At 45.0% G+C, this 25916-nt stretch overlaps 2 protein-coding genes across 5 annotated transcripts in view; one reads left to right on the top strand and one right to left on the bottom strand.

The window, feature by feature from the left end:
• Window positions 1–25916, bottom strand: part of CRTAM (cytotoxic and regulatory T cell molecule) — a 54366-nt gene that overhangs the window by 27755 nt on the left and 695 nt on the right. For all 3 annotated transcript variants that reach the window (XM_056544065.1, XM_056544064.1, XM_056544066.1), the window contains exons 2-4: window positions 19581–19718; window positions 17040–17192; window positions 7450–7497 (exon numbers count right to left, since the gene is read on the bottom strand). In XM_056544065.1, coding sequence (XP_056400040.1) covers window positions 7450–7497; window positions 17040–17192; window positions 19581–19718 — 339 coding nt within the window. The remainder of the gene's footprint in view (window positions 1–7449; window positions 7498–17039; window positions 17193–19580; window positions 19719–25916) is intronic.
• The window catches only part of LOC130294365 (uncharacterized), a 66082-nt gene continuing 45244 nt past the window's right edge, over window positions 5079–25916 (top strand). Inside the window, exon 1 of one of the 2 annotated variants that reach the window (XM_056544058.1) lies at window positions 5079–5113. In XM_056544058.1, coding sequence (XP_056400033.1) covers window positions 5099–5113 — 15 coding nt within the window. In that variant the 5' untranslated portion in view covers window positions 5079–5098. Of the gene's footprint in view, window positions 5114–18897; window positions 19060–25916 lie in introns of those variants that run through there. The other variant, XM_056544056.1, reaches the window with a different exon arrangement.

The raw sequence follows: 25916 nt of genomic DNA, 5'->3' as shown, positions 1-25916 counted from the left end.
TATATCTATCTATCTCATCTATCTATCTCATCTATCTATCTCATCTATCTCATATCTATCTATCTCATATCTATCTCATATCTATCTCCTATCTATCTATCTATCTATCTATCTCCTATCTCCTATCTCTCATATCCATCTATCGCATATCTATCTATCTATCTGATATCTATCTCATATCATTCTATCTATCTCATATCGATCTATCTATCTATCTATCTCATATCAATCTATCTATCTATCTCATATCTATCTATCTCATATCTATCTATCTCATATCTATCTATCTATCTCATATCTATCTATCTATCTCATATCTATCTCTCTATCTATCTATCTCATATCTATCTATCTATCTCATATCTATCTATCTATCTCTATCTATCTATCTCTATCTATCTATCTCATATCTATCTATCTCATATCTATCTATCTATCTATCTCATATCTATCTATCTCATATCTATCTATCTCATATCTATCTCTCTCATATCTATCTATCTCTCTCATATCTATCTATCTATCTATATATCTCATATCTATCTATCTATCTCATATCTATCTATCTATCTCATATCTATCTATCTATCTCATATCTATCTATCTATCTCATATCTATCTATCTATCTATCTATCTATCTATCTCATATCTATCTTTCTATCTATCCCACTACTGCCAGCATCTATTTTTCATTTATTTACAGCCTATTTAGACGCCGAGACAGAGGATAAGTTATAGATTGTGGGGGATCCGTGCGCTAGGACCCCCTACAATCTCCTGAACAGGGCCCCTGCAGTCTGCTGTAAGGGGGGAGTGCCGGCCGACATGCCCCCTCCATGTATCCCATGTGTTGGCCGCGGCTTCCTGCGGGGGACATTGGAATGGCCACTTCCGGTAGACTGACAGGGCCGCGTTATGTGCCCCTCACTTATAATGCCCCCCTGTCATGTGCCCCTCACTTATAATGCCCCCTGTCATGTGCCCCTCACTTATAATGCCCCCCTGTCATGTGCCCCTCACTTATAATGCCCCCTGTCATGTGCCCCTCACTTATAATGCCCCCTGTCATGTGCCCCTCACTTATAATGCCCCCTGTCATGTGCCCCTCACTTATAATGCCCCCCTGTCTTGTACCGCTAACAAAAAATGTGCTCTGATTTATAATGCCCCCTTTTATGTGCCCCTTACTTAAAATGCCCCCTGAGGGTGCAGGATGCATTATATGTGAGGGGAACATAATGGGGCATTATAAGTCGAAGCACATTATATGTTAGCGGTACAAGACAGGGGGGCATTATAAGTGAGGGGCACATGACAGGGGGCATTATAAGTGAGGGGCACATGACAGGGGGCATTATAAGTCGAAGCACATTATATGTTAGCGGTACAAGACAGGGGGGCATTATAAGTGAGGGGCACATGACAGGGGGGCTCCTCAGGTATAATGCCCCCTGTCATGTGCCTCTCACATTTAATGCCCCCCTGTCATGTGCCCCTCACATTTAATGCCCCCTGTCATGTGCCCCTCACTTATGCCCCCTGTTATGTGCCCCTTACTTAAAATGCCCCCTGAGGGTGCAGGACAGGGGGCATTAAATGTGAGGGGCACATGACAGGGGGGCATTAAATGTGAGGGGCACATGACAGGGGGGCATTAAATGTGAGGGGCACATGACAGGGGGGCATTAAATGTGAGGGGCACATGACAGGGGGGCATTAAATGTGAGGGGCACATGACAGGGGGGCATTAAATGTGAGGAGCACATGACTGGGGGGCATTATAAGTGAGGGGCACATAACAGGGCATTCAATGTGAGGGGCACATGACAGGGGGGCATTAAAGGCCCTCACTTATAATGCCCTGTCTTGGGCCCCTCACTTATAATGTCCCCCTGTCTTGAGCCGCTAACATATAATGTACTTCCACTTATAATGCCCTGTTATGTGCCCCTTACTTAAAATGCCCCCTGAGGGAGCAGGACGGGGGCATTATATGTGAGGGGAACATTGCAGGGGCATTATAAGTGAGGGGCACAGCACAGGGGGGAATTATATGGTAGGGGCACAGGACAGAGGGCATTATTATTATGAGGGGGAACAGGACAGGTCATAGTTATATGTGGGGGCACAGGATGGGGCATTATTACTATATATGAGGGGCACAGAGTATAAGAAATCTGGGGTAGTACGGTTTTCATTAGCCACAATACATCACGGTATTGTATTCAGAGGGATATTTAGAGCGTACAATGTGTGGTAGTATAGTATTCTGAGGTTACAGTGTGTGGCAGTATTATATTCAGTTGGTACAGTGTGTGTCAGTATTATATTCAGTGGGTACAGTGTGTGGCAGTATTATATTCAGGGGTACAATGTGTGGCAGTATTATATTCAGTGGGTACAGTGTGTGGCAGTATTATATTCTGAGGTTACAGTGTGTGTCAGTATTATATTCAGGGGTACGGTGTGTGGTAGTATTATATTCTGAGGTTACAGTGTGTGGCAGTATTATATTCAGTTAGTACAGTGTGTGGCAGTATTATATTCTGAGGTTACAGTGTGTGTCAGTATTATATTCAGGGGTACAGTGTGTGTCAGTATTATATTCTGAGGTTACAGTGTGTGTCAGTATTATATTCAGGTGTACAGTGTGTGGTAGTATTATATTCAGGGGTACAATGTGTGGCAGTATAATATTCAGTTGGTACAGTGTGTGGCAGTATTATATTCAGGGGTACAGTGTGTGGCAGTATTATATTCAGTGTGTACAGTGTGTGGCGGTATTATATTCATTGGGTACAGTGTGTGGCAGTATTATATTCAAAGGGTAAAGTGAGTTGTAGTATATTCGGAGGGTACAGTGTGTCAGAATTATACTCAAAGGATATGGTGTTTGGCAGTATTATAATGAAACTTGTTTTCATATAGAGGATCAGAATCCACTGACATAGTGAGGAGCCGTCTGGGCGTCAAGTTCTGCAGCGAGAACATTTAGCTGGACCAGGTGGTATGTACCATCTGAATTAGATAAGGAAAGACTATAGAGAAGACGTCACCTGTAGTCACTGATATCATTGTGTATTGTCCTGACTGTCCCATCAGAGCTGGAGTCACTTGTAAGTTTTGCAGTGATGATGGGTGAAACAACAACAACTCCCAGCATCTCCTCGCCACTTCTTAGGTCATACTGGGAGCTGTAGTTTTAAATTGTAAAAGCTTCTTTAGCGCTTTCCCATTCTGTGGCAATTGGTATATTTGATTATTATACTGGATACATTTATTAATATTGTAAGTTCTTTAAGAAACACCTTATTTTCTGTCCACCAAAACGAAATTCTCCAACAGTGCCCCTCCCGAGACTAGACTCTGGATCCGCCCCCGGGCCCAGAAGTCTGCAGCACGTCCCCGGTCCCCACCTTTACCAAAGTGGTTGTTTGGCGATGAGCCTGGACTAATACAATATATGAGGGAGAACCTTGCCAGGGAAGTCCCATCCCCCATCCCACTAGCCCAGTCTGAGAGGGCCAGAAGAGAAGCTTAGGTGGCCTAGATTGTAGAGGGGCTGAGGGCACAGAGAATGGAAAGATATGGGCTGAAGCTGCTGCCATATGAGGTGCGACAAGCGCAGCAGCAGGACACAAAAGCATTGGAGGCCCTGTACATTAGGAAGCTAGAACATCCCCGAGAGGGAGAGCCACCCCTAGAAAGTCGCAGAGCCACAGTCATAAAATTTGGCAAAGGGCAGGAGTTTGGCACCCTCATGGACTGTCGTCATGGTGGGACCATCTTGGTCAATCGTCAGGCAGTGCAGAGAGAGTATCTTCCCCCAATACTGCATTCTCTAGAGAGTGGGGAGGTCGTGGAGTACACTCCTGTACAGAGCTTGAGAGGAGAGTGGGCGGCTGCGGTGACCCGTCCGAAGAGTCCAACCCAGATTCCGTTTGCATACTTCCCATCAGACGACTGCGACGCCGATCCCTTTGGGTTGCTGCCGCCTAAAGTCAGAGGTACCGTCCAGGAGGAGGTCTACATGCCCGAGGTGCCTATCATGGCACCGAAGTTGGCACAGAGGTTAGCCGGCCCAACGGGCACCAACTGCTATTCCCCCAGTGGCGCAAGCCGCTGCAGTACAAATGGTGGTCACCATCAGCCCCACCATTACAGAGTCTACTTTGTCCCGGGTGAACTGGAACACCCGAGTGAGTCCATTAGAGGGGGCACAGTCCCGTGGACCTCGCTAAATGTCCCAGCCTCGGAAGCAGTCCGATCGGCGAGGCTGGGATGGCAAGTTTCTAAGTTAAAGGGGTATTCCAGGCAAAACCTTTTTTTTATATATCAACTGACTCCGGAAAGTTAAACAGATTTGTAAATTACTTCTATTAAAAAATCTTAATCCTTCCAATAGTTATTAGCTTCTGAAATTTTCTGTCTAACTGCTCAATGATGATGTCCCGTCCCGGGACGTGAGTCATCAGAGAGCAGTTAGACAGAAAACAACAACTCAACTTCAGAAGCTAATACCTATTGGAAGGATTAAGATTTTTTAATAGAAGTAATTTACAAATCTGTTTAACTTTCTGGAGCAGGTTGATATATAAAAAAAAGTTTTGGCCTGGAATACCCCTTTAAAGAAGCCTACCAGTGATAATTCTGCTATGTGTCACTAACTTTACTTTGTGAAGTACTTTTGTTGTCTACAGGTTATGCAACGTTTAAGAAGAAGTGGCTGACGAACTTGTCAAGAAGTTTATTTGTAACCATTTGTGTAAGTGTACGTGCCCGGCTATTAGCCGTGATTCTTTACTAAGAACCCAATCAGGAGAAGCGTAGCCACTACCTCACTGCCATTACAGCTACCCGCTAGATATAGGAAATAAAAACAGTATCACACATAGTCCAATTAAACGAGTCAGTCTATATAATGTGTATATGAGTTAGTAAAAATATTAGTCAGGACTGTATCTAACGTGTCCATTACCAGTCCATATTGTCAAAATGTTAATATGTATCTAACATTTTTTCTGTACCCGTGTCCAGAGGGCTCTCCTGGCCAGAGGGTTCCCCCGCAACTTAAGTAAAGCATGAAGAGTGACAGAAATGCTGTATATAGAGGTAACAATCGTGTGTTGTATAAAAGATGTATAGAGTTCTGGGGAGAAGTGTTTTAGTACCTTAGGGCCCCAGTAGCTAAGGCATTGGGTAAATAGCCTCCGGCAGACCAACCAAATTTATGTGTTTCAGTGTCTAGAGTGTAATGAATCCTGTGTGTCTACCAATTTATTTCCCAAAGGAGCATGTATGGACATTTCTAAAGTGCTAAATGGACTCATCCCCTGCTGTTATTAACTATCCAGACCTGTGAAGGACATTTTATACCAATATGCCCTAGGAACTGTCACTAGGCCTCAGTGGCCACTGTTAGTCGTCGTCCACCCTCCAGGACTGAGCGCCGAAGACGGCTGTATTCAAGAGGGGGAGTTTGTGGTGGCCCAGTATGGGAGGTGTTACCCTGTAGTCCTGCTGCCCTGTCAGGCAGCCTCCCTACAGTGTCCCCTGAGCCCCCTTGCATCTGGCCCTCCCATGTAAATATGTTTCTAATGTATTGTACCATGTAATGTGTCCAGAAAGCGTTGTCTTTTTAAGACTGTTTACCAGTGACTTGTCATGTGATTGTTACCCAGAAGGTACCAGTGATCAGGTGATCCCAGGGGTGACCTATGGGCTCCCTGCTAGTCTCCCCAATATAAGCCCAGGGTGGAGCTAGCTCTATCTCTTTCCTTACAAGTCTTTACTGAGGTCAAGTGGAGTCCTAGAGATTGTCCAGAGTCATAGGAGGCTTCAAGTCCAATCTGCAGCTACAAGTAACCACAGTCTCAAATACAATGGGTTAATGCCATCTGCCCTAGGGTAATTCCATCTGCCCTGTGCATCACACCCTCTACCACATGTGCGGTTCTGCTGTATCTAATCCTGGCATGTGTGCAGCTTGCCCCTGTATCTCATCCTATGGTGTGTGATACTGTATCCCATATTGCTGTATCCAATCCTATTATGTGTGGTACAGTCTGCAGAGCTACCGTACTAAGCCTATCCTGCATCATACTTTTTGCTGAGCTGCTGTATCTAATCCGATGTGATACGATCTGCAGCACCAGTGTAACTATTATGTATGATACAGCTTAAATAAAATAATAATAATAATAATATTAACAATATTTGTAACATCTGATCATCATTAGCCATTTGTCACAGGATGGATCAGATCTGCAGATTTCCACATTCGTTTTCTAATTTATCGTCTTTCCTCCCAATGCAGTGATGCCCGCCGCTTCCATAATTTGCATTATTTTTCTTTCTGCCAACTATATGTCGCCATCTGGTGCCTCCTTACAGGAACTGCAGCCAATGACATTACTGCACAGATGGACACTAGAGAACAGCAACAGTGGCCACAAAAATTATAGGGGATCCCTGCCCCCCAATCTGAAAATCACATTATTATTTTATTATTTTTTTATAATTGTGGCAAAAATAGACCAATTACAGTGCAACCTCTTTGAAAACACCACCCAAAATTGCAATTAGAGATGAGCGAACTTACAGTAAATTCGATTCGTCACGAACTTCTCAGCTCGGCGGTTGCTGACTTTTTTCCTGCATAAATTAGTTCAGCTTTCCGGTGCTTCGGTGGGCTGGAAAAGGTGGATACAGTCCTAAGAAAGAGTCTCCTAGGACTGTATCCACCTTTTCCAGCCCACGGGAGCACCGGAAAGCTGAACTAATTTATGCAGGAAAAGTCATCAACTGCCGAGCCGAGAAGTTTGTGACGAATCGAATTTACTGTAAGTTCGCTCATCTCTAATTGCAATGTAAAGTGGTCTCCTCAAAGAAAGTGCCCACTGTGCATAATGTATGGTAGCCTGGAAACACAAAATCTGGTCTGGGTAAGGTGGTCTTTTCAAAGAGGTGGTCTTTTGGAGAGATTTCACTGTAGTTAACTCTTTCCTGTCTGCATGACTTTACATTGGTGGTCTCAAACCGTGGCCACCCAGATATTGCAAAACTTCAACTCCCAGCATGCCCGGACAGCCAACGGCTGTCCGGGCATGCTGGGAGTTGAAGTTTTGAAACATCTGGAGGTCCGCAGTATGAGACCGCTGCTTTAAATCTACATAAAACGTTAAGAAATTTTGAAACTTCTCTCCTCCAGTCATATCCAAAGCAGCGTATTAGCTCCGCCCACCGTCAACCATGTGACCTAACAGTGTGTAACAGTGATCTGTCCTCCCACAATGCACTGCTTTCTGGTTCTGCAGCTTTCTGCCTGAGAGGAGAACAAAGAGTCCAATAGCCGAAATACAGAACTAGAGAAGTCATCACGAATTTCCCGCACTTCATATAATGAACCTGTAAAATGCTGTGAGCGGAGTTCTCCTTTGACCCCTTACCTGACTGGCGGCGGATGTTCTCAGTAGTCGTTAACTCTGTGACTGTGGCTGCAATGATAATTTAAAAAATAAAATAAAAATAAAAAAGGATTAAAATTACGATTAGATCAGCATAAAAACAAAAAATTTAAGTTAATAAAGATATGAGATTAAAAAAAAAAATTATAATAAAAGGGGATTCATACCGCTGAAGGATACAGGCGGCGCTGCTACTTAAAGGGGTATTCCAGGCAAAACCTTTTTTTATATATATCAACTGGCTCCGGAAAGTTAAACAGATTTGTAAATTACTTCTATTAAAAAATCTTAATCTTTCCAATAGTTATTAGCTTCTGAAGTTTTCTGTCTAACTGCTCAATGATGAGGTCACGTCCCGGGAGCTGTGCATGATGGGAGAATATCCCCATAAGAACTGCACAGCTCTCAGGACGTGAGTCATCAGAGAGCAGTTAGACAGAAAACAGCAACTCAACTTCAGAAGCTAATAACTATTGGAAGGATTAAGATTTTTTAATAGAAGTAATTTACAAATCTGTTTAACTTTCCAGAGCCAGTTGATATATAAAAAAAAAGTTTTGGCCTGGAATACCCCTTTAAAAATATAGATTTTGCCTAACCAGGGTGCCTCCAGTTGTTGCAAAACTACAACTCCCAGCATGCCCGGACAGCCAATGGCTGTCCGGGCATGCTTGGAGTTGTACTTTTGCAACAGCTGGAGGCACCCTGGTTAGGAAAAATCTAAATTTTTAATATATATACTGTATATGTATGAGTATATAATGCAGTATTTCCCAACTGGGGTGCCTCCAGCTGGTGGCTGTCCAGACATGCTGGGAGTTGTAGTATTACAACTAGAGATGAGCGAACTTACAGTAATTTCGATTTGTCACAAACTTCTCGGCTCGGCAGTTGATGACTTTTACTGCATAAATGAGTTCAGCTTTCAGGTGCTCCCGAGGGCTGGAAAAGGTGGATACAGCCCTAGGAAAGAGTCTCCTAGGAATGTATCCACCTTTTCCAGCCCACCGGAGCACCTGAAAGCTGAACTAATTTATGCAGGATAAGTCATCAACAGACGAGCCGAGAAGTTTGTGACGAATCAAAATTACTGTAAGTTTGCTCATCTCTAATTACAACAGCTGGAGACACCATGATTGGAAAACACTGGTGTAATGTGTGTATACATACATGTACATAATGCAGTGTTTTCCAACCAGGGTGCCCCCAGCTGTTGCAAAACTACAACTCCTAGCCAAAGGCTGTCTGGGCATGCTGGGAGTTGTAGTTTTGCAGCAGCTGGAGGCACCTTGGTTGGGAAACACTGGCATAATGTGTAAATGCGCATGTAATGTGTAGATAGGTTAATTGTAATGTGTATATAAATATGTTTAATGTGTATACAGTATATATAGTGATAGCAAAGTGCCTAAAACAGTGTTTTATCCAACCAGGGTGCCTCCAGTTGTTGCAAAACTGCAAATCCCAGCATGCCCGGGCAGCCTTTGGCTAGGAGTTGTAGTTTTGCAACAGCTGGGGGCACCCTGGTAATGTAAATAAAAGCTGTTCTGTATGGTTAATCTTACTCATAAAGAATATTTTCCAGGTGACCTGGCAGAGGTGGCACAGGTGTTTTTGTATTATTGCCAAAATATGGCCCCAGTATTCTGTGCCCGTCCACTGCACCTGCCCTATGATGCCCTCAATGAATAGAACCTCCGTGGAGTAATAGGGCCCGTTCACACTGAGTAATTCCTCTTGAATTCTCCGCTCCAAATTAATGCACATCTCCTCTCCCCATTGACTTTAACCCCTTAAAGGGGTACTCCCGTGGAAAACTTTTTTTTTTTAACCCCTTAAGGACTCAGCGTTTTTCCGTATTAGCATTTTCATTTTTTCCTCATCACCCTCTGAAAATCATAACTCTTTCAATTTTGCACCTAAAAATCCATATTATGGCTTATTTTTTGAGCCACCAATTCTTCTTTGCAGTGACATTAGTCATTTTACCATAAAATCCACGGCGAAACGAAAAAAAAATTCATTGTGCGACAAAATTTAAGAAAAAATGTCATTTTGTAAATTTTGGGGGCTTCCGTTTCTACGCCGTGCATTTTTTGGTCACAATGACACCTTATCTTTATTCTGTAGGTCCATACGGTTAAAATGATCCCCTACTTATATAGGTTTGATTTTGTCGCACTTCTGAAAAAAATCATAACTACATGCAGGAAATTGTATACGTTTAAAATTGTCATCTTCTGACCCCTATAACTTTATTATTTTTCCACGTATGGGGCGGTATGAGGGCTCATTTTTTGCTCCGTGTTCTGAAGTTTTTACCGGTACCATTTTTGTGTTGATCGCTTTTTATTCATTTTTTATTATTTAAAAAGTGACCAAAAATACGCTATTTTGGACTTTGGAATTTTTTTGCGCGTACGCCATTGACCATGCGGTTTAATTAATGATATATTTTTCTAGTTCGGACATTTACGCACACGGTGATACCACATATGTTTATTTTTATTTACACAGTTTTTTTTTTTTTTACGGGAAAAGTGGGGTGATTCAAACTTTGATTAGGGAAGGGGTTAAATCACATTTATTAGCTATTTTTTTTTCCACTTTTTTTTTTTTGCAGTGTTATAGCTCCCATAGGGACCTATAACACTGCACACACTGATCATTGTTATCCCATAGGGACCTATAACACTGCACACACTGATCATTGTTATCCCATAGGGACCTATAACACTGCACACACTGATCTTTTACACAGATCACTGGCATGTATTGATATTCCATTGATCAGTGTTATCGGCGCTTGACTGCTCCTTCCTGGATCTCCCGGTGTCCTGTAAGCTGTTTGGGACATTGCGGCGCTCCCGAACAGCCCGACTGAGCTGCCGGGATACTTTCAGTTTCACTTTGAAGGGTTAATACAGGGCATCACCGCGATTGGTGATGTCCTGTATTAGCCGCGGGTCCCGGCCGTTGATGGCCGCCGGGACCTACCCGATATGACGCGGGGTCACCGCTTGACCCCGCGTTATATCGCGGGAGACGGCGCGTTGTTAAGGGTTTAATGTTTTTCCCGCTGTCCTGTTCAGACTGCAAAATTCCGCTAGTGGAATTCCGACGCTGAATTCCTTTCCGCTTGAAGAAAGAACATGTTCATTCTTCAAGCGGAATCCGCGAGCAGAATCCAATAGAAGTCAATGGTAAAAAAAAATTCTGCCCGACATAATTTTCAAGCGGAATTCAGAAAAGTAGAAATAAATAGTCTCCTCCTTCATTCCTCTTCATTTCCGCTTGAATTCCACTTGATGGATAAAATGACAGAAGGCAACAATATCCTGACCGAAATTATTGCTCGTGAATTCCTCTTGAGTGTGAATGCACCCAGAGAGTCTCATTCAGCTGACATGACTGCTGGAGGTCTCTTATCTCAGAAATTGTGTTGTATTAACGTTATTAGGTTTTTACAAACTTTTTTTTCTTTATAATGAGAAATGCCCCTTTTCCTACTTGAGGCCCCGGCCCCCAAAATGTCTGTGCACGTCCCTGCCCGTCCATCACTTACATAATGTATTGAAGCTGTAGGTCGCTGTGAGGTTCCCGGGGGTCAGCGTCCTGTGCCTCACCACACAGGTGACCCTCGATGTAGGCGTTGCTGTGCTTACCCGCAGGGTGCTGACCGCTGTGCACCGCCCGTCACTCTCCAGCCTGCCATTGTGGTGACCTTCAGGACACAAGAGGAACCAATAAGACATCTGGAGACAATTGAGGAGATTTATAAGAACCTATGTAGAGGAAGAGCGGTGCAGTTGCCCATAGCAACCAATCAGATTGCTGCTTTTATTTTCAGAGGCCTTTTTAAAAATTAAAGGGGTAGTCCAGTGGTGAAAAACTTATCCCCTATCCTAAGGATAGGGGATAAGTTTGAGATCGCGGGGGTTCCGACCGCTGGGGCCCCCTGTGATCTCTCTGTACGGGGCCCCGGCTCTCCGGCCAGATAGCGGGTGTCGACCCCCGCACGAAGCGGCAGCCGACACGCCCCCTCAATACATCTCTATGGCAGAGCCGGAGATTGCCGAAGGCAGCGCTTCGGCTCTGCCATAGAGTTGTATTGAGGGGGCGTGTTGGGCGCCGCTTCGTGCGGAGGTCGACACGCCCCCTTCCCGCGGGCTGTCGGGGCTCCGTACAGGAGATCTTGGGGGGCCCCAGCGGTCGGACCCCCCCCCCCCCCCCCCCCCGCGATCTGCAACTTATCCCCTATCCTTAGGATAGGGGATAAGTTGTTCACCACTGGGTCACCACTGGACTACTCCTTTAAAGAAGCAATCTGATTAGTTGCTATGGGCAACTGCACCACTCTTCCTCTCCACAGATATTGATAAATCTCCGCAAATGTCCAGTAACCCCAGAATATCCGCATATTGGGGAATGGAAAATGGTGGAAAACCGTGGACATCAAGTCTACAATGAGATAATGGGAGAGGAGAGTGACTGGATTAATATACCCCCCCCCCCTTACACTTTCCTTGGGGGCCGAAAGTAATAAAGTTTTGGGCACTGTGGGCACCGATTTTGGGGGCATTGTATCATACTGGGGGCTCTATGGCTGATATTGATTCTGATACTGAAGGCATTGGGGGAGATTTATCAAAAACTGTGCAGAGGAAGAGTGGTGCAGTTGCCCATAGCAACCAATCAGATCTCTTCTTTCATTTTTAAAGAGACCTGTGAAAAATGAAAGCAGCGATCTGATTGGTTGCCATATGCAACTGCACCACTCTACCTCTGTACAGGATTTGATAAATCTCCCCCATTGTGCCTGATACTGGGGGACTGTGGCTGATAATAAGGGGAACTGGCTGATTCTGGGGGTGCTGTGGCTTATATGGGGGGCACTGTTGCTGATATAGGGGCACTTTGACTCTAGGGCAGTGTTTCCCAACCAGAGTGCCTCCAGCTGTTGCAAAACTTCAACTCCCAGACATAGCATCAATGCCTTCATCTTGTAGGAACTGCTGACACACTCCAGCCACATGAGGTCTAGCATTGTCTTGTATTAGGAGGAACCCAGGGCAAACCGCACCAGCATATGGTCTCACAAGGGGTCTGAGGATCTCATCTTGTTTCCTAATTGGAGTCAGGCTACCTCTGGCAAGCACATGGAGGGCTGTGCGGCCCCCAAAGAAATGCCACTCCACACCATTACTGACCCACCGCCAAACCGGTCATGCTGGAGGATGCTGCAGGCAGCAGAACGTTCTTCACAGCATCTCCAGACTGTCACGTCTGTCACATGTGCTCAGTGTGAACCTGCTTTCATCTGTGAAGAGCACAGGGCACCAGTGGTGAATTTGCCAATCTTGGTGTTCTCTGGTAAATGCCGAACGTCCTGCACGGTGTTGGGCTGTTAGCACAACCCCCACCTGTGGACGTCGGGCCCTCATACCACCCTCATGGAGTCTGTTTCTGACCGTTTGAGTGGACACATGCACACTGACAGACACAGCAAACCTTCTTGCCACAGCTCCCATTCATGTGCCATCCTGGATGAGCTGCACTACCTGAGACACTTGTGTGGGTTGTAGACTCCGTCTCATGCTACCACTAGAGTGAAAGCACCGCCAGCATTCAAAAGTGACCAAAACAGCCAGGAAGCATAGGAATTGAGAAGTGGTCTGTGGTCACCACCTGCAGAACCACTCCTTTATTGGGTTGTCTTGCTAATTGCCTATAATTTCCACCTGTTGTCTGTTCCATGTGAAATTGATTGTCAATCAGTGTTCTTCCTGAGTGGACAGTGGGATTTCACACAAGTGTCAGTGACTTGGAGTTACATTGTGTTGTTTGAATGTTCCTTTTATTTTTTTGAGCAGTGTATTGAGGGGAGAGGACGGGGCGATCAATAATATCATCACTTCACCATGTTACATGACGGATCCTACAGGTTGGTTACTGTTGTCTTGACAGCTTCTTCTTTTGTCTGTTACTTTTGAAAATTCTAGACCAATGCTGTCCGGGAATGCTGGGACTTGTAGTTTTGCAAAAGCTGGAGGCACCCTGGTTGGGAAACACTGTTCCAGACATTGCTTGTCACTTCAGGTTGGCTACTGTTATGAACCATCTTGGAATTTTTATTGCTATGTTGTTCACGTTTTGGGGATATGGCAGCCAGATACGGTGGGAGAATTAGAAAACCGTCGTCTGCCGTATCCCCGCCGGATCCGCGTCGCACCCAATTAATTTAAATGAGCCAGACGGAGTCAGCCGTATCCCCAAAACGTTATGTGAATGCGGCCTTAGTGTTGCCATTAACAATCCCTACGGTCAATATGAGCCGTTACACCTGAAATCTGACAACCTCCCCTACTGTCCTGTCACTCAAGGACCCTCAAAAACCTGTAAGTGGTCTGATCTTCATAGACTCCTAGAAGCAAATGATCCAGTACCTTCCTTGATCTTTGGCCCTGTCTCTCACTTCTAACAAGGAACAAATTTAGTTTTTGTAGATTGAGGAAGCCATTGATGTTCCTATCTATGTGGATGGTAGAGGGGAAGAAGGGCAGCTGCTACCTGACACCATGTAAGGGGGTGGGGCAACCAAACCTCCTTCCTCTCAGGGGGGATTCTAGCCTCTCTGCTGCCTGAGACAAACTAAAGAAAAACCCTCTATCTGTCTGTTTTTGTCCGTTCACCTATCTATGTATCTCATATCTATCTGTATACATGCACCATGAGCTGTAGTTTCTACCAGTACAACGTTTGTGTAGTTTTGACTTTTTCATCACATTTTGTTCAGGTTTTTTACGTGTACGCCTTTGACTGTGTAGTATCAGGAATGTGATGATTTAATAGTTCGAACTATTCCGCACACCTAGATACCACATAAGTTTATACATTTGTATTACTTTATACTGGGAAAGTGGGGGGGGGGGGGGGGATTGATTTTGATTATGAGGTTTTTTTTGAAATATATAAGTGGCAGCAGCCCCTTATATATTAAGGGGGTGGAACAAAGCTCATTGGATAGCCAAACCTGTCAGTCCTGACCCATGGAACTCTGGGTATATCACATGACCCAAAGGTCCTTAAACCATAGCATAACGGCACGTGACCTCTAAGGTCCTATACAGAGGTATCCTAGATTTATTAAATATATAAATACCGTATTTATCGGCGTATAACACGCATTTTTTAGGCTAAAATGTTTAGCCTAAAGTCTATCTGCGTGTTATACGCCGATAAGCCGCTGCAGTTCAATGATTTAAAGCGGGCGCTTTAAATCAATGAACTGCAGCGGCTTTTGCAGGTCCAGAGACCGCCAGTGCTGCCGGCTTCTCTTCCTGTCCTGGGGTCCAGAGACTGCCGGCGCCGCTGCCCCATTGCCTCCCCCCCCCCCCTTCCCCGTTTTTTCTGACCCCGCACAAGCCCCCAGGAAAGGCAGGAGGAGAGAGGCCGTCGCTGCCCGCTTCTCTCCCCCTGCCTTTCCTGGGGTCTAGAGCCCTGCTGCCGCTTCTCTCCCCCTGGCCATTGCCGGCGCCGCTGCCCCATTGCCTCCCCCATCCCCGGTTGTATAACTACCTGTTGCCGGGGTCGAGTCCGCTCTGCTTCTGGCCTCCGGTGTGGCGTCCCCTGCGTCGTTGCTATGCGCTGCGCGGCACGGCGCAATGACGAGTGATGTCACTCGTCATTGCGTCTCGCAGCGCATAGCAATGACGCAGGGGACACCACACCGGAGGCCAAAACAGCGCGGACCCGACCCCGGCAACAGGTAATTATACAATCGGGGATGGGGGAGGCTGCCCCATTGCCGGCACCGCTTCTCTCCCCCTGGCTCTCGGCGCCGGCAATGGGGCAGCCGATAGCCAGGGGGAGAGAAGGGGTAGCAGCACCCATTGCCGGCGCCGCTGCCAGGGGGAGAGAAGGGCCGGCAGCAGGGCTCTAGACCCCAGGAAAGGCAGGGGGAGAGAAACGGGCAGCGACGGCCTCTCTCCCCCTGCCTTTCCTGGGGGCTTCTGCGGGGTCAGAAACAGTGTATCGGGGAATACACATGCACACACACGCACCCTCATTTTACCAAGGATATTTGGGTAAAAAACTTTTTTTACCCAAATATCCATGGTAAAATGAGGGTGCGTGTTATAGGCCGGTGCATGGTATACCCCGATAAATACGGTATATACATTAAATATTACCATATTAAGAGGCGACTAGGGGTTAGCCCTTCAGGAGAGCCCATTAGCATGGAGGGACTCTGGCTGAGGGGACTCCAGACAAAGAGACAGGACCAGGTCCTGTACCGGGACACTACAAATATATTATATATATATATATATATATATATATATATATATATATATATATATATATATATATATATATATATAAAAATTAACACTTTAACAGGGGCCTAAAAATTGTTTAAAATAATTTTTCAAAATCCCAGACAAAAAGTGATCAAAAAGTCAAAACTACACAAAAGTTGTACTGGTAATTCATATGCATTACACTTATCGATTTGGATCAGCGCTCTATTGGTATAGACTGCCACAGGCGGGGTGTATCCATAGCTGAGTCACGGCAGACATCGAGGCACAGCCAAGGCTTCAAGCTGCCCTGTCAACTAATCAGACCATTAAAGTATGTAAAGTAGTTCTCCTCCAGACGTAAAAGAGCTGTCCTCAGGAGGCATACAGGCCCTATCACAGTGGTCTCCAAACTGTGGACCTCCAGATGTTGCAAAGTCAACGGCTGTCCAGGTATGCTGGTAGCTGTAGTTTTGCAACATCTGAAGGTTCACAGTTTGGAGACCACTTGGGAGGAGGGGGGCGGGGCTTAATTGCGGCGCCCGCACTCAGCCGTATTCGGGAACCGTATTTAATGCATGTCTATGAGCCGACCGGAGGGAACCGCAGCCTCCGGTCGGCTGCGTTTTCTGCCGTATGCGGTTTCCTGACCGCAGGCAAAAACGTGGTCAACCGCGTTTTTGCCTACGGTCGGGAAACCGCATATGGACGAAAACGCAGCCGACCGGAGGCTGCGGTTCACTCCGGTCGGCTCATAGACATGCATTAAATACGGTTCCCGAATACGGCTGAGTGCGGGCGCCGCGATTAAGCCCCGCCCCCCTCCTCCCAGCCGTATTCGGGAACCGTAAGTACAAAACGTGGTGTGAAAGCACCCTAACCGGAATAGAATGCTGTTTGTTTGGACCAGTGTTTCCCAACCAGGGTGCCTCCAGCTGTTGCAAAACTACAACTCCCAGCATGCCCAGACAGCCTTCGGCTGTCCGGGCATGCTGGGAGTTGTAGCTTTGCAATAGCTGGAGGCACCCTGGTTGGGAAACACTAGTTTGGACAGATGAGACTTCTTCCAGGTACTTTCCACCAGCAGCAGCTTCATCTTTCTCACGTCAGGGGCCGCTCTCCTGGCCTCACTTTGTGGCTTCATTTGCAGAAGTTTTTTAAATTTTTTTTTTTTTTTTTTTTACGGAAGTTTCATATTTTGAAATACGGTGTCACAAGTGACCGGTCCGTCAGCCGCGAAGGAAATTCAGATATCACAAGGTCACTTACCCAAGACGGAGAGCCGGACCCTCTTGGTCTGTACCGGGGAGCTGTAGTACAGGCAGGCGTACACCCCCTCGTCTGCCCCCGTGACATTGGACAGGCGGACTACCATCTTATTCCTCGAGGAGCGGACTAACTCATATCTTCTGTCCTTCAGAACTAGAAAGATAAAGGGGGCGGGAGGGGGATTTATCAAAACCTGTGTAGAGGAAGAGTGGTGCAGTTGTCCACAGCAACCAATCAGATCGTTGCTTTCCTTTTTAAATAGACCTGTGAAAAATGACAGAAGCAATGTGACTGTGTGGAACCCAATTTGGAGGTACTGGGTGCGGGGTGTATGGGTAGGATCGTGACGCCAGGGCACCGTTAACCTACATAGTCCGCGGATAGGACAGCTTCTCCTGTTGCCAAGTAACGGATAACTGTCTCTACTGAGGCAGGAGTAGATGTTACAATCCTCACAGTGCAGACTAGAATAGAGGAGATGCAGTGTAACCCTTGGGAGCCCTGTAGACTTGCTGTGACTTGTTGTATTGGGATTTTAGGCTTAAAGGGGTTATCCAGGAAAAACCTTACTTCTATAAAAAAATAAAAAAAATCTTAATTCTTTCAGTACTTATGAGCTGCTGAAGTTGAGTTGCTCCTTTTTGTCTAAGTGCTCTCTGATGACACTTGTCTCGGGAACTGTCCAGAGTAGAAACAAATCCCCATAGCAAACCTCTTCTACTCTGTGCAGTTCCCGAGACAAGCAGAGATGTCAGCAGAGAGCACTGTTGCCAGACAGAAAAGAACAACAGTAATTTACAAATCTGTTTAAGGCTGGGTCCACACTACGTTTTGTCCCATACGGGAGCGCATACGGCAGGGGGGAGCTAAAAGCTCGCGCTCCCGTATGTGACCGTATGCGCTCCCGTATGTCATTCACTTCAATGAGCCGACCGGAGTGAAACGTTCGGTCCGGTCGGCTCATTTTTGCGCCGTATGCGCTTTTACAACCGGACCTAAAACTGTGGTCAACCACGGTTTTAGGTCCGGTTGTAAAAGCGCATACGGCGCAAAAATGAGCCGACCGGACCGAACGTTTCACTCCGGTCGGCTCATTGAAGTGAATGGCATACGGGAGCGCATACGGTCACATACGGGAGCGCGAGCTTTTAGCTCCCCCCTGCCGTATGCGCTCCCGTATGGGACAAAACGTAGTGTGGACCCAGCCTAACTTTCTGGAGCAAGTTGAATATATATATATATATATATATATATATATAAAATAAAGTTTTTCCTGGAATACCCCTTTAATACTGTGGCTGCCCATAGTGTCCGAATATACTACACTGCCGGGATACGGATTATCTCTGTGTCCACTCACCAGGTATTATGCTTGCAATTAGGAATCTCTGAATTCTCCCGGGCGGAGAACACTTGCAAAATTGCGCGGTCACTTGCTCGAAGATTTGTTTTAGGCTTTCCTTAAATCACCTCACACTCCTACTGTCTCTTCTCCACACTGCAGCTCCCACTGAGCTCTGCACACACACTCACTTGGAGTGAGCACTGACTGAATAGCTCCCCTCTACACACACTATATATGGCCTAGCCAGGGAGGCCTCCCATTGGGCAACGAGGGTGACATTGGTACTCTGCATCATACCTCACAAATATTATCATGCACATTTCTTAAAAGGTACAGTGCAACACAATATAAATGAACAGAACAAATATTACAATGAATATCACAGGATCACCTGAGCAACAGGGCCTAGCGCAGGCACCTGGAGCAATGTTTACCTGACAGGACGCACTCTGGTACTGGGACATCACAATTGGTTGCTACGGGCAAATGCACCACTGTAGTTACTGTAGTTACAATGTTCTATCCAGGTCAAGGTTTCACAATGGTTTTCTAAAATCGCAGCAAAAAAGGAGGGCCTATTCACATGACAAAGTCTGTCCAGGCATGCTGGGAGTTGTAGTTTTGCAACAGCTGGAGGCACCCTGGTTGGCAAACACTGTTCTTATGAAACTGGAGGTGAGTTTCAGACTTTCAGTACAGATTCCAATAGACAGTGGATTCACAAGAAATCAGCATTATCTAGAAGTAGGGATTGTTTTTTAGGATTTGCAGGGGGAGGACATTGGCCCAAATTCACTATGCAGTTTATACTTTTTATTAAAAAAAAATTTCAGAGTAAACTGTAGCAAAAAATAAATAAATAAAATTCTAAATATATGGTCAAAGTTGCAACTTTTTTATGCACATTGGGGGAGATTTATCAAAACCTGTGCAGAGGAAGAGTGGTGCAGTTGCCCATAGCAACCAATCAGATTGCTTCTTTCATTTTCCACAGGCCTCTTTAGAGGCCTGTGGAAAATGAAAGAAGCAATCTGATTGGTTGCTATGGGCAACTGCACCACTCATCCTCTGCACAGGTTTTGATAAATCTCCCCCATTGTTTTTTTTCTTCTTAGACTGTAGTAAGTGGGGGCCTCCTGTATATATGGATGTATGAAGACCCTCAAACAGCAGTAATAGGGGATTTCAAAACTCACCTTTCTCCCCATTAAAGTAACTGGTGTAGCCCCTCGGTGTCAGCAGTTGAATGTCTGAGCCATGGCCTCCCGGAAACACACATCTCAGGGTGACCGCGTCTCCTTCCTCCACAGACACAGATGAGGTGGGAGATTCAGCTGCAAATAAAACATTGTGGTCATGAATCCCCCCCACACGGTGCATACAGGATGTGACGCTCAACAACACCCTGCTCACATTTACAGTAAAGTCTCTTCCACCTCTCGGAGAAGACCCCCCACCTTATACAGATGAGAAACCCCATATTGTAGGCCGTGCCAGAAACCAGTGACATCACTGACAGTGGAGAGAATATGGAAACCAGTGACATCACTGACAGTGGAGAGAATATGGAAACCAGTGACATCACTGACAGTGGAGACAATATGGAAACCAGTGACATCACTGACAGTGGAGAGAATATGGAAACCAGTGACATCACTGACAGTGGAGAGAATATGGAAACCAGTGACATCACTGACAGAGGAGAGAATATGGAAACTAGTGACATCACTGACAGTGGAGAGAATATGGAAACCAGTAACATCACTGACAGTGGAGAGAATATGGAAACCAGTGACATCACTGACAGTGGAGAGAATATGGAAACCAGTGACATCACTGACAGTGGAGAGAATATGGAAACCAGTGACATCACTGACAGTGGAGAGAATATGGAAACCAGTGACATCACTGACAGTGGAGAGAATATGGAAACCAGTGACATCACTGACAGTGGAGAGAATATGGAAACCAGTGACATCACTGACAGTGGAGAGAATATGGAAACCAGTGACATCACTGACAGTGGAGACAATATAGAAACCAGTGACATCACTGACAGTGGAGACAATATGGAAACCAGTGACATCACTGACAGTGGAGACAATATGGAAACCAGTGACATCACTGACAGTGGAGAGAATATGGAAACTAGTGACATCACTGACAGTGGAGAGAATATGGAAATCAGTGACATCACTGACAGTGGATAGAATATGGAAACTAGTGACATCACTGACAGTGGAGACAATATGGAAACCAGTGACATCACTGACAGTGGAGAGAATATGGAAACTAGTGACATCACTGACAGTGGAGACAATATGGAAACCAGTGACATCACTGACAGTGGAGAGAATATGGAAACCAGTGACATCACTGACAGAGGAGAGAATATGGAAACTAGTGACATCACTGACAGTGGAGAGAATATGGAAACCAGTGACATCACTGACAGTGGAGAGAATATGGAAACCAGTGACATCACTGACAGTGGAGACAATATGGAAACCAGTGACATCACTGACAGTGGAGAGAATATGCAAACCAGTGACATCACTGACAGTGGAAACAATATGGAAACCAGTGACATCACTGACAGTGGAGACAATATGGAAACCAGTGACGGCAATGACAAGATTGGAACCAGTGACATCACGAGAAATGGAGAATAGTATCCTGTGACATCACTGACAGTGGAGAGAATATGGAAACCAGTGACATCACTGACAGTGGAGAGAATATGGAAACTAGTGACATCACTGACAGTGGAGACAATATGGAAACCAGTGACATCACTGACAGTGGAGACAATATGGAAACCAGTGACATCACTGACAGTGGAGAGAATATGGAAACCAGTGACATCACTGACGGCAATGATGGCAACAAGCGACATCAAGATGGGAACCAGCGACATCATGAGAAATGGAGAATAGTATCCTGTGACATCACTGACAGTGGAGAGAATATATGAACTAGTGACATCACTGACTGCAATGAAAAAATGAGAACCTGTGACATCACTGAGAGTGAAAAGAATATGGGAACCAGTGACATCACTAACAGTGAACAAATTATGGGAACCAGTGACATCACTAGCAACAGAGAATAGGAACATGTGACATCACTGAGTACTAGATATGAGGAAGGGATATGGGGGCGGGATATTTGGGAATACGAGATATAAGGTTGGGATATGAAGACAGGATATACAGTGGGGCAACAAATATTCAGTCAGCCACCAATTGTGAAAGTTCTCCCACTTAAAAAGTTTGTAATTTATAGATAGGTTATAACCTCAACTATGAGTGACAGAATGAGGAAAAAAATCCATAAAATCCCATTGTCTGATTTTTAAAGAATTTATTTGCAAATTATGGTGGAAAGTAAGCATTTGGCCAATAACAAAAGTTCATCTCAATACTTTGTTATATCCCTTTGTTGGCAATGACAGAGGTCACATGTTTTCTGTCTTCACAAGGTTTTCACACACTGTTGCTGGTATTTTGGCTCATTCCTCCATGCAGATCTCCTCTAGAGCAGTGATGTTTTGAGGCTGTCGCTGGGCAACACGGACTTTTAACTCTCTACAAAGGTTTTCTATGGAGTTGAAATCTGGAGACTGGCCAGGCCACTCTAGGACCTTGAAATGCTTCTTACGAAGCCACTTCTTCATTGCCTGGGTGGTGTGTTTGGGATCATTGTCCTGCTGAAAGACCCAGCCACGTTTCATCTTCAATGCCCCTGCTGATGGAAGGAGGTTTTCACTCAAAATCTCACAATACATGGCCCCATTCATTCTTTCCTTTACACGGATCAGTTGTCCTGGTCCCTTATCAGAAAAACACCCCCAAAGCATGATGTTTCCACCCCCATGCTTCATAGTAGGTATGGTGTTCTTTGGATGTAACTCAGCATTCTTTCTCCTCCAAACACGACGAGTTGAGTTTTTACCAAAAAGTTCTACTTTGGTTTCATCTGACCATATGACATTCTCCCAATACTCTTCTGGATCAACCAAATGCTCTCTAGCAAACTTCAGACAGGTCCGTACATGTACTGGCTTAAGCAGGGGGACAAGTCTGGCACTGAATGATTTGAGTCCCTGGCGGTGTAGTGTTACTGATGGTAGCCTTTGTTACTTTGATCCCAGCTCTCTGCAGGTCATTCACTAGGTCCCCCCGTGTGGTTCTGGGATTTTTGCTCACCGTTCTTGTGATTATTTTGACACCACGGGGTGAGATCTTGCGCAGAGCCCCAGATCGAGGGAGATTATCAGTGATCTTGTATGTCTTCCATTTTCTAATAATTGTTCCCACAGTTGATTTCTTCACACCAAGCTGCTTGTCTATTGCAGATTAAAGGGGTTATCCAGGAAAAAACAAATAGATTTGTAAATTACTTCTATTAAAAAATCTTAATCCTTTCAGTACTTATGAGCTTCTGAAGTTGAGTTGTTCTTTTCTCTCTAAGTGCTCTCTGATGACACGTGTCTCGGGAACCACCCAGTTTAGAAGAAAATCCCCATAGCAAACCTCTTCTAAACTGGGCGGTTCCCGAGACACGTGTCATCAGAGAGCAGAGACAGAGACAGAAAAGAACAACCTTAACTTCAGAAGCTCATAAGTACTGAAAGGATTAAGATTTTTTAATAGAAGTAATTTACAAATCTGTTTAACTTTCTGGGGCCAGTTGATATATATATATATAAAAAGTTTTTTCCTGGCATACCCCTTTAAGTCTTCCCAGCCTGGTGCAGGTCTACACTTTTGTTTCTGGTGTCCTTGGACAGCTCTTTGGTCTTGGCCATAGTGGAGTTTGGAGTGTTACTGTTTGAGGTTGTGGACAGGTGTCTTTTATACTGATAACAAGTTCAAACAGGAGCCATTAATACAGGTAACGAGTGGAGGACAGAGGAGACTCTTAAAGAAGAAGTTACAGGTCTGTGAGAGCCAGAAATCTTACTTGTTTGTAGGTGACCAAATACTTATTTTCCACCATAATTTGCAAAAATAATTCTTTAAAAATCAGACAATGTGATTTTATGGATTTTTTTTTCTCATTCTGTCTCTCGTAGTTGAGGTTATAACTAGAGATGAGCGAACTTACAGTAAATTTGATTCGTCACAGACTTCTCGGCTCGGCAGTTGATGACTTTTCCTGCATAAATTAGTTCAGCTTTCCGGTGCTCCGGTGGGCGGGAAAAGGTGGATACAGTCCTAGGAGACTCTTTCCTAGGAACGTATCCACCTTTTCCAGCCCACCGGAGCACCTGAAAGCTGAACTCATTTATGCAGGATAAGTCATCAACTGCCGAGCCGAGAAGTTCGTGACGAATCGAATTTACTGTAAGTTCGCTCATCTCTAGTTATAACCTATGATGAAAATTACAGGCGCCTCTCACCTTCATAAGTGGGAGAACTTGCACAATTGGTGGCTGACTAAATAGAATTTTGCACACTGAAAGTTTTGGAAAGAACTGAAGATCATGAATCATAGAAGAGGCCCACGGAACCTTCAAGATTTGACTGTTTGTGTGGAAGAATGGACCAAAATCCCCCCCAGAACAATGCATGTGACTAGTGTCTCCATACTGGAGGTATGTTGGAGCGGTCATTACCAACTAAGGCTTCTGTTCAAAGTATTAGATAAATATCAGTAGGGTGTTCAATACTTCTTCTCTGTGACACATAACTTAATATCTGGGCTTATTTGTTGTGGTTCTGTATGTTTGGATTACTTGGATTGTTACCATCATCTGGTGAAAAGTCATGTCAAAAGAATATATCAGTGTTCCCCAAGCAGGGTGCCTCCAGCTGTTGCAAAACTACAACTCCCAGCCTGCCCGGACAGCCGAAGGCTGTCCGGGCAGGCTGGGAGTTGTAGTTTTGCAACAGCTGGAGGCACCCTGCTTGGGGAACACTGGAATATATACTCCCCATAGTGATATTGTTGATATCAGGGCACAAGAGGATTATCGATTATTGGTGACTGAGGATCTATGAGAATACAAAAGTGACAGCAAATGTAACGGAACAGCGCAGGAAGTGTAACCCGGCTCTGCTATATTTAGGTGGATTTTGTCGCAGACTGTGTGTGACATAAGTCCCTGACAGAAATCATAGTGACATAACAGGACTGCAGGTTACATCTGCTACATTTATCTATGGTCAGGGAGTTATCACTGTGTTATCTGTGGTGTTACATAGGACTGCAGGTTACATCTGCTACAATTATCTATGGCCAGGGAGTTATCACTGTGTTATCTGTGGTGTTACATAGGACTGCAGGTTACATCTGCTACAATTATCTATGGCCAGGGAGTTATCACTGTTATCTGTGGTGTTACATAGGACTGCAGGTCACATCTGCTATAATTATCTATGGTCAGGGAGTTATCACTGTGTTATCTGTGGTGTTACATAGGACTGCAGGTCACATCTGCTACAATTATCTATGGTCAGGGAGTTATCACTGTGTTGTCTGTGGTGTTACATAGGACTGCAGGTTACATCTGCTACAATTATCTATGGTCAGGGAGTTATCACTGTGTTGTCTGTGGTGTTACATAGGACTGCAGGTCACATCTGCTACAATTATCTATGGTCAGGGAGTTATCACTGTGTTATCTGTGGTGTTACATAGGACTGCAGGTCACATCTGCTATAATTATCTATGGTCAGGGAGTTATCACTGTGTTATCTGTGGTGTTACATAGGACTGCAGGTCACATCTGCTACAATTATCTATGGTCAGGGAGTTATCACTGTGTTATCTGTGGTGTTACATAGGACTGCAGGTTACATCTGCTACAATTATCTATGGCCAGGGAGTTATCACTGTTATCTGTGGTGTTACATAGGACTGCAGGTCACATCTGCTATAATTATCTATGGTCAGGGAGTTATCACTGTGTTATCTGTGGTGTTACATAGGACTGCAGGTCACATCTGCTACAATTATCTATGGTCAGGGAGTTATCACTGTGTTGTCTGTGGTGTTACATAGGACTGCAGGTTACATCTGCTACAATTACCTATGGTCAGGGAGTTATCACTGTGTTGTCTGTGGTGTTACATAGGACTGCAGGTCACATCTGCTACAATTATCTATGGTCAGGGAGTTATCACTGTGTTATCTGTGGTGTTACATAGGACTGCAGGTTACATCTGCTACAATTATCTATGGTCAGGGAGTTATCACTGTGTTATCTGTGGTGTTACATAGGACTGCAGGTTACATCTGCTACAATTATCTATGGTCAGGGAGTTATCACTGTTATCTGTGGTGTTACATAGGACTGCAGGTCACATCTGCTACATTATCTATAGTCAGGGAGTTATCACTGTGTTATCTGTGGTGTTACATAGGACTGCAGGTTACATCTGCTACAATTATCTGTGGTCAGGGAGTTATCACTGTGTTATCTGTGGTGTTACATAGGACTGCAGGTCACATCTGCTATAATTATCTATGGTCAGGGAGTTATCACTGTGTTATCTGTGGTGTTACATAGGACTGCAGGTTACATC

This window comes from Hyla sarda, chromosome 10, assembly GCF_029499605.1.
Source record: "Hyla sarda isolate aHylSar1 chromosome 10, aHylSar1.hap1, whole genome shotgun sequence".
Taxonomy (NCBI): domain Eukaryota; kingdom Metazoa; phylum Chordata; class Amphibia; order Anura; family Hylidae; genus Hyla; species Hyla sarda.
Note: the sequence above shows the minus strand (reverse complement) of the source record. Positions and strands in the feature narration are given on the sequence as shown.